This window comes from Brassica napus, chromosome C9 (assembly GCF_020379485.1).
Source record: "Brassica napus cultivar Da-Ae chromosome C9, Da-Ae, whole genome shotgun sequence".
NCBI classification, from domain to species: Eukaryota; Viridiplantae; Streptophyta; class Magnoliopsida; order Brassicales; family Brassicaceae; genus Brassica; species Brassica napus.
Window position 1 is genome coordinate 48,436,189 of NC_063452.1, and position 9,620 is coordinate 48,445,808.

Below are 9,620 nucleotides of genomic sequence, written 5' to 3' on the forward strand. Positions count from 1 at the left end.
CCAAAACATCATTTCTAAACTCTAAACCCTAAACCCTAAACTCTAAACCCTAAACTCTAAGCCCTAAACCTTAAACCATAAACCCTAAACCCTAAACCCTAAACCCTAAATCTAAACCCTAAAATCTAAACCTTAAACCCTAAACTCTAAACCCTAAACCCTAAACCCTAAATCCTAAACCCCACCCTTTAAATCTAAACCCTAAGTTTGTGACTTTTGATAAAACATTAAGTGCTATTTTTGTGATTTTTGACCTTAAGTGCTAGTTTGGGAACAAAAACTTGATTTAGTGCTATTTTTGTCTTTTTCTCTTTATTAAATTCTTAATAAGCTAATATTAATTATTCCTGAGGGGGTAATTAATAAACATTTATTATTCCTGAGGGAGTAATTAATAGATATAAGCTAATATTGGCCAAGTGACTCTCTCCATTTTTATTATTTTTATTTTTATTTGTTTTCGATGTGTTATAACCTGAAATAGCGGGAAGTCTAACCACAAAGTTCGCATCTTATTTTCTCGGATCATCACATTTTTCTTTTCTTCGCATCAAGGAGAATTTTTTAGAACGATGCACGCAGCAGCATTGCACCTTGTTCTTAACAAAACTCTGTAAAAAAAAAAAGAGGTATTCCTTTGTAGCAATTCCTCCTTTTTTCATTTTTGTCTTTGTCGTTGTTGTTGCTTAAATATACAGAAATAATTATTTTCTATCTATAATCCCACCATTATGCATCCATCACCTTCATGCATGAAGTTTATAATCGTTCTTTTAATTAATTGTTTTTATGCATGTGGATTCGATCGCCTCGAGACCAATGCATTTTTTTTTCTAACGAATCTGTCTGAATATCCATCTGATCTGATTTGAATCTTCTTTTTCTTCTTGTTTGCTGCCTGAATATCCTCTGTTATTGTGTCTTTTGTCTGAATCTTTGCAGCTCTTCTAACGATTTTGTCATGTTATGGTTGAGTAGATATGGTTGAGAGATTGTTTGGTGTTTCAGAAAAAAAACATGAATCAATAGAAGCTTTTTGCGAGTCTCGATTACAATGGTTGTTGTCACAGCGATTCTAGTACCTACATTGTACCAACTATCAAACACCCTCTGCACGATTCAAGAGACTTGTCCTTTTTGTTTTCAACTGCATTGCGTAGATTAGAAATTATATGCACTGATATATCGAGAAGCACCTCTTTCTTTCCTTTCTGGAAATCTGCATTTACAACTTCTTCCGTGTCCCTCTATTCATAGTCGTTAACAATCTTTGCAGGTTGAGTTTGTTTCTTGAAATCTAAGAAGCGGAATGACGTTTTCTATGAGAGATTTAGATCAGGCTCTCCAAGGATGTGGCCAGAAATCGTAATGCTTTTCTCACTCTTAATGTTTTTCTGTATTTTACTCCTTCATATTAAACTATCTGCATATTTTATGTTTCCTGGTGGTTGCATATATATACAGCGGGATTGAAATATGGCGCATCGAGAGCTTCAAACCTGTCGCTGTTCCAAAAGAGTCCCATGGTAAATTTTTCACCGGGGATTCCTATATTGTCTTAAAGGTCGGTAGTCTCTCGTTTTTATATCTCTGGTTCATGATATATATAGTTCTTGAAACATTCTTTCCAACTATCTCATGCCAGACCACAGCGTCAAGAAGCGGTTCCCTCCATCACGATATTCACTACTGGCTTGGTAAAGATTCCAGTCAGGTAATACTCTCTTCATATTCTTCTTCTTTTTTGTATTCATCAAAGAATAAGAATAATGGTGGTGTGTTGGTTAAAACAGGACGAAGCTGGTTCTGTAGCCGTTATGACAGTTGAACTAGATTCAGCGTTAGGTGGGCGTGCTGTTCAGTACCGAGAAGTACAGGGTCAAGAGACCGAGAAGTTCCTTTCCTACTTCAAACCTTGCATTATACCTCAGGAAGGTGGCGTTGCTTCCGGGTTCAACCACGTCAAGCCCGAGGAGCATCAGACGCGTCTGTATATTTGCAAAGGCAAACATGTCGTCCGTGTAAAGGAGGCAAGTCATTTTACAATGTCCTGTAGATTTCTTTTCACTCAACCTGGAGATTTAACTTGCTCTCATTTACAGGTGCCGTTTGCTCGGTCTACTCTCAACCACGACGACGTTTTCATTCTTGATACAGAGTCCAAAATTTTCCAGTTCAGTGGTTCCAAATCGAGTATTCAAGAAAGAGCCAAAGCTCTTGAGGTTGTTCAGTACATTAAAGACACGTACCATGATGGAAAGTGCGAGATTGCTGCTGTTGGTAAGTGAACTAAACTGTAAAAAGCTATGGAGGCTAAAAGATTTAGTCAAGTTTAATGTGGTTTCCTTTCTTGTAGAGGATGGGAGGATGATGGCTGATGCTGAAGCTGGAGAGTTTTGGGGTTTGTTTGGTGGGTTTGCTCCGCTTCCTAAGAAACCAGCATCCAGTGATGACCAGACCGCTGAATCTGACGGGATCAAACTCTTGAGGTAGAATACCTTTGATCTTAACACAAGTTGCCTTGTAATTGATTACTGTATGTTCCGACGTGAGTTATTTTTGGTCTTTCAAGTGTTGAGAAGGGAACGACAGAACCCATAGAGGTTGAGTCTTTGCAGAAAGACCTTCTGGACACTAACAAATGTTACATTCTCGACTGTGGGCTCGAATTGTTCGTTTGGAAGGGTAGAAGTACTTCAATCGACCAAAGAAAGAGCGCAAGTCAAGCTGCAGAAGTAAATTTCTTCTCATGCACCAAACGAACAGTCTTGTTTTGATGAGCTTTGCTATATGTCATATTGTCATTCTTGGCTTTTTCAGGAGTTTTTTCGATCGTCCGAACGTCCAAAATTGAACCTGGTCAGTGTGATGGAAGGGTTTGAAACAGTGATGTTCCGATCTAAGTTTGATTCATGGCCAGCTACAAGTACCGTAGCTGAGCCCCAACAGGGCCGAGGCAAAGTTGCAGGTGTAGTAGACTAGTAGCTATATTGATCAAATTGCTAAAGTTGTAATCTCTCTGATTATGAGATACTAATCTCTGTTTGTTCTTTCACTATAGCTCTTTTGCAACGGCAAGGAGTTAACGTTCAAGGCCTGGTCAAGACTTCTTCTTCTTCTTCTAAAGACGAACCTAAACCATACATTGATGCCACAGGAAATCTCCAGGTAGCACTATATCTTTGTTGATGTATTCAAATAAGTGAACATAACTATAACATAGTCATTTGATTGTTAACTATGATTTTTTTCAGGTCTGGCGAATGAATGGCGAGGAAAAGATCTCTCTTGAAGCAGCAGAGCAATCAAAGTTCTACAGCGGAAATTGTTACATATTCCAGTACTCATATCCAGGAGAAGACAGGGAGGAACATCTAGTGGGTACTTGGTTAGGAAAGCAAAGCGTCGAGGTAAATCTCATCTCATATATATATAAAGCTTCTTTCTCTTTATATGTGCTCAGTGATGATGATGATGATATATAGGAAGACAGAGAATCTGCTATTTCCATAGCAAGTAAGATGGTTGAATCCATGAAGTTTATGCCGGCGCAGGTGCTTCATCCTGTTGTTTTCGTTATAGATTCTAAGGCCAATGTACATATCGGACAGGAGTTTATTAGTCTTAATCCGTGCAGGCTCGCATTTACGAGGGAAAAGAACCGATTCAGTTTTTCGTGATCATGCAAAGCTTCATCACATTTAAGGTAATATCTAGGCTTTTGTTTTGTTAGTTTTGAAGTGATCTTGTATCACAATCTCTACAAAAATCGTTTATTTTTGTCGCAGGGTGGTGTAAGTGATGCTTTCAAGAAGTACATAGCAGAGAACGAAGTTCCTGATAATACTTATGATAAAGAAGGTGTAGCGCTGTTTAGGGTTCAAGGTTCCGGACCAGAGAACATGCAAGCAATACAGATAGAAGCGGTACGTGTGTTGAAAACCATTATCAAGCAATTTTATTCATAAGTTTAAAAGCAGATAACTCAACTATTATCCGGCTCCAACAGGTTTCCACAGGGCTAAATTCTTCGCATTGTTATATATTACATGGTGACTCGACTGTTTTCACTTGGTGTGGCAATCTAACTTCCTCCGATGATAAAGAACTTATGGAGAGAATGTTGGATCTGATCAAGGTAATATTGAGCTTTGTTTCTGCAGTTTGGAAGCTTAACTCCTCAGATCTCTCACATGGTTAAACCTCTGGTTCTTGTCTTTTTTATTTTCTATGCAGCCAAATGAACACACCAAGGCACAAAAGGAAGGTTCAGAGTGTGAACAGTTTTGGGAATTATTAGGAGGCAAATCAGAATATCCGAGCCAGAAGATCAAAAAGGATGGAGAGAGTGATCCTCATCTCTTCTCTTGCACATTCTCCAACGGTAAAAACATTCCACGAGTTTCACTTTTCCTTTTCTCTAAATCCAAGCACTGATATAAACTCTCATCTGCACTCTCTGGTGGGTTTTGTTCTCCCTTGATCATCTTGTGGATGTTGCTATCTCACCAGAAAATCTAAAGGTAACGTATGGCTTTCATTTTGATAAGCCATGTTCATGTTATGATCCCACATCTCGGGTACTTACCAAGGCTATTGTTTCTTTCATTTTATCCGCATATAGGTTACAGAGATCTTCAGCTTCACTCAAGATGATTTGATGACTGAAGATATCTTCATTCTTGATTGTCACACTGAGATCTTTGTCTGGGTCGGGCAACAAGTTGACCCCAAGAAGAAACCACAAGTTTTAACCATTGGAGAGGTACTTAATGTTCATTCAACTATATATTAATGTAGAAAAACTACAAAAGCTGTTCTTATGAATCCGCTGCCTCAACAGAAATTCCTTAAGCACGATTTCCTTCTAGAGAATCTAGCAAGCGAGACTCCGATATACATTGTAACTGAAGGAAACGAACCTCCATTTTTTACTCGGTTCTTCACCTGGGACTCTTCTAAATCTGCAGTAAGTGACATTTCTTTCTACACTTGCTCATGTTCGCTCCCTGTAATCTAACTATACACTTGCTTCAGATGCATGGAAACTCTTTCCAGAAAAAGCTTGCAGTCCTGACAAACAAAGGAAAGCCGCTTCTAGATGTAAAAAAGCTTTAACCTCATTTGGTTACATTTCTGCAAAAACCAATCTGGACTTGTGTCTTATATGTTGTTGTGTGGTTTATTTGCTGTCAGAAACCTAAAAGAAGAGTACCAGTGTATAGTAGCCGGTCCAGCGTTCCAGACAAATCACAGCCGCGGTCAAGAAGTATGACTTCTAGTCCAGACAGAGCTCGGGTGAGGGGACGATCTCCAGCTTTCAACGCACTTGCTGCGAACTTTGAGAAATTAGGCACAAGAAACCAATCAACTCCACCACCTATGGTTAGCCCATTGGTCCGGAAGCTTTATCCGAAATCTAATGCACCAGACCTCACAAAGCTCGCTCCCAAATCCGCAGCTTTTGCTGCCCGCACAGCGCTTTTCGAGAAATTTAGGCCTACTCCTCAAGAAGCAGCACCAACTACCCCCAGTTCATCTGAAGGTGCGCAGTCACATTTAAACACCCCCAAAACTATCGATATGGTTAGAAAAGGTGAAGATGTTGAGCTTACCCTTGTTTGATCTTTTTGATGCATGAAGCTACAAACGAAGCAGAGGCACCAAAGCCAACATCAGAGACGACAGAGGAAGAATCAATGAACAACATTCATGAAGATTCAAAAGAAGAAGCAGAAGCAGAAGAAGACAGCAGCCTGCCTACTTTCCCATACGAACGCCTCAAAACGGACTCAGAGGATCCTGTTCCAGATATCGACCTCGCTAGAAGAGAGGTCAGATTCTTCAAAACATATTTATTAATAAGATTGTGGTTTGTGTGCTAATGAAGAAAACTTATGTTTCCAGGCATACATGAGTGCAGCAGAGTTCAATGAGAAACTTGAAATGACAAAGAAAGAATTTTATAAACTGCCAAAGTGGAAACAAAACAAGCTTAAAATGGCTGTTCAATTATTCTGAACAAACTCTTCCCTCAAGAACTCAGAGGCTTCTTCTTCATCATCATCATCCGTAAGCTGATCCTTTTCTCGGAATTTGAACCTATTGATAGATCAGAAGAGCTGGTTCAACTGAGAACTCATATTCTTATGCAATGATGGATCAAGAGAACCAGTTTAGTATAGTGGTTATGCCATACTCTCATCTTTGGTTACTCTTTATTCATTTTCGTTTGCAGTTCAAATAGAGGGCATCATCCATCTATCTTCCTTCACCTTTTGAGCTTGCTTACAAATAATCAATTTTTTACATTTTTAACATCATACATAATACAAATCTTCTAAGATGATAGGATTCTTTCTGTTTATTATCTCACTGATCTGTGTGGCTGTAGATTTTGCATTCCCTAGACTTGACCTGACTTTCCTCTGGTGCTTTATATTATTGAATAAATAGTGTAAATTCAATCATAAAAGCACTCTAAACAGCCACATTGTGCTTATAATTATCCTTTGAAGATAAGAGTAGAAACAAACAACTTAAGACAGATGAAATATTATGGTTTCTTAAGGGAAAAGAGGCTGGTGTAGGAGTCCCGTTGTTTCGGGTAATCCAAACATTATGTTAAGATTCTGCAATGCTTGCCCTGAAGCTCCTTTCACAAGATTGTCAATCTGCAAACACACAAAACAAAATGATCAAGTACACTCTTCTTATATAGGGATGTTAACATGGGTAAATTACCCATGGGTTTACCCAAACCCATTAGTAATGGGTTGGGTTTTTACCCATCTAAGATTAATTGGGTCAACCATGGGTATTAATTTTAAAACTCATATTTACTTTGGGTAAATACAAAAGGGTAATGGTGTACCCATGGGTTTTCAATTATATATATAGATTTTCACCATTTTAATTAAATTATATAAAATTTGCAAAAACGTTTTTTTTCCGTCAGAACCAAAAAAAATGAATTTTTCCGCCGAAACCGTAAAAATAAATTTTCTCACATAAACCAAAAACGAGTTTTCCCGCTGAAACCAAAAAAACCGAGTTTTTCTGCCGAAACCACAAAACCGAGTTTTCCCGCCAAAACCATAAAACTAAGTTTCCCGCCAAAACCGCAAAACCGAGTTTTCCCGCCAAAACCGCAAAACCGAGTTTTCCCGCCAAAACCGCAAAACTTAATTTTTCCGCAAAAATCGTATAACCGAGTTTTTCCGCTAAAATCGCAAAATAGAGTTTTTCGACTGAAAACCGCAAAATCGAGTTTTTCCGCCAAACCCGCAAAAGGTGTTTTCCCGCCGATACAGTTAAACCCAATTTTCCCGCCAAAACCGCAAAAAAAAAAGATTTTTCCCACTAAAACCGAAAAACCGAGTTTCTCGCCAAAATCGAGTTTTCCCGCCAAAACCGTAAGCCCGAGTTTTCCCGTCAAAATAAAAAACGAGTTTTTCCGCCAAAACCGAAAAACCGAGTTTTCTTGCCAAAACTGGAAAACCGAATTTTCTCGCAAAACCGTAAAACCGAGTTTTTCCGCCAAAATCGCAAAAAGATTGTTCCCGCCAAAATCGAAAACGGGTTTCTCGCCAAAATCTAACAAATTTTCCCGCCAAAACCGCAAAACCAAGTTTTCCCGCAAACCGCAAAAATGAGTTTTCCCACCAAAACCACAAAAACAAATTTATCGACCAAAAACCGCAAAAAGAAAAATTTCCGCTAAAACCACAAAAACATCTTAACAAGTTTTCTCGTTAAAACCATAAGTGAGTTCTAAAACCGCAAAATGAGTATTCCGATTAAAATTGCAAAATAATGTTTTTCCGAAAAAGCGAGTTTTTCCACCAAAATCGTAAACGAGTTTTTGCGCTAAAACAAGTTTTCTATAAAATTGCAAAATCTTGTTTATATATTAAAGCTCACATTAATGATACTAATATTTTACATGATCTTCAGAATAAATAAGATAATACTTTGGATACCCACAGGTAAACCTATACCATATTGAGTTATTTTCTGGGTTTGGATTTTAACCTTGATGTTTCTGGGTTTTTGTAGGTTGGGTATAAACTGGGTTGGGTTATCTGTGGACTGGGGTGTGCTGGGTTATTTTACCTACGTTGACATCCCTACATATATATACGTTTTATAGCAGATGATGGTAGCCGTTCAAAAACAAAAATAGCAGATGATAGTTACACCACTGAGATTATGATAGCTCGTCCAGGTATACGATCAGGGAACACATTCACAAAACAATAGTTTGACCCTCTAACATTGTGTGCTTGAGGAACAACTCCTTCATCCACCACTTTGACAAATTCTTCTTCGTACAATAATATACTAGGTGTTTTCCTGCACCATGTGCAGTGATAAAATTTTAAATTATATTTAAAAATAAAAATTTGTTAATATTTTAGATTTTATTATTTTAAAATAATATTTTAATAAAAATATTAAATACTAATTTAGTTAAACATAGAATTAAAATAAATAATTTGATTTATTTTAAATTATATTCAAGTTATATTTAAAACTATAATTTACATAGATTTTCATTTATTTATATTATTACTTTAAAACAGTAAAATTGATATATATTTTTTTTATAATTATCAAAACTAAAAATTAAAATTAATTCCTAAAATTTGTAGATATCAAAAATAAACAAATGATATTGCGATTAAAAATTTAATTTTTTTTAAAAGATTGTATAACATTTTGAAAATATTTTTTAATAATAAAATTTTAATGATTATAAAAATATATTTAAATACTATTTCGAAATTTTAAAATCTTTTATATTTCCCTTGTCATATTATTTAATGATATATTTGAATATATTTATTTTAGTGATGATTTATGTGTTATTACCATATTATCAAAAGTTACCAAAAATTGAAATTAACATTAAATGTAGTTGTCCATATCACTTTTAAACATAAGTCATGTCATCAATTTTAGTATGACACTAGGTGACCGGCCCGCACCCTGTGCGGGCATAAGAAAATTCAAAATATGGACTAAATCTTATATGATTTTATAAGTAACGGATTTTATACTATGTCAACAACCGTCTTTGGGAGAATTCATCAGGCGTGGAAAAAAGATCGCACACCAATTTGAGATGGACGAGAGGGAACAAAGTAACTTCAGTATGAAGAGGCAGATATTGTGTGTACCGTGTACGTATAATTGCAACGTCCATATTTTCTTTGTATGTTTACGAAGGAACTTTCATTCAAAATATGGAATAAATATTGCATAGTTTTAGAAAAATCAGATTTTATATTATCATTAATTAGAAATGTATTGTATATCTGTCGTTAAAATCTATGATGGAGAATAAAATATTTTATTTCCATTAATAATAAAATAAACTTTTGTGTAGACATAGTAAAAGAAAATATATTTAAAAAAAATCGAAAAATTGTCCATAAAAATATAAATTATGAAGTACAATTGTCGAAAAATAATGCAAAATAATTTAGAAACCTGCAAAAAATTAAATAAATATTGTAAGTAATTTGTCGGATGAACATTATTTTACTGATTTATAAGTAAGAAAATAAAAGTTAACATGAAATAATATTAAAGTAGACATACTTTCATCGAAATAG

General features: G+C 36.0%; 1 protein-coding gene across 1 annotated transcript; it reads left to right on the forward strand.

Moving 5' to 3' along the window:
* Nucleotides 1–270: 270 nt before the first annotated feature.
* LOC106401256 (villin-5-like) lies at nt 271–6,323 on the forward strand. Its single transcript, XM_022709906.2, has 23 exons — nt 271–629; nt 1,277–1,365; nt 1,465–1,564; nt 1,646–1,714; nt 1,794–2,030; nt 2,103–2,280; nt 2,357–2,489; nt 2,573–2,735; nt 2,821–2,968; nt 3,062–3,168; nt 3,255–3,410; nt 3,486–3,554; nt 3,638–3,706; nt 3,789–3,926; nt 4,010–4,138; nt 4,237–4,384; nt 4,513–4,523; nt 4,625–4,765; nt 4,844–4,969; nt 5,038–5,103; nt 5,197–5,545; nt 5,644–5,834; nt 5,908–6,323. The coding sequence occupies exons 2-23, from the start codon at nt 1,310–1,312 to the stop codon at nt 6,019–6,021; spliced, it is 2,898 nt and encodes a 965-aa protein (XP_022565627.1). The 5' UTR covers nt 271–629; nt 1,277–1,309; the 3' UTR covers nt 6,022–6,323.
* Nucleotides 6,324–9,620: the final 3,297 nt, after the last annotated feature.

Coding starts and splice junctions, on each gene's coding strand:
- LOC106401256 (XM_022709906.2), top strand. CDS start 1,310: ATGACGTTTTCTATGAGAGATTTAGATCAGGCTCTCCAAGGATGTGGC. Junction 1,715..1,793: donor TTGGTAAAGATTCCAGTCAG/GTAATACTCTCT, acceptor TGGTTAAAACAG/GACGAAGCTGGTTCTGTAGC. Junction 3,411..3,485: donor TAGGAAAGCAAAGCGTCGAG/GTAAATCTCATC, acceptor GATGATATATAG/GAAGACAGAGAATCTGCTAT.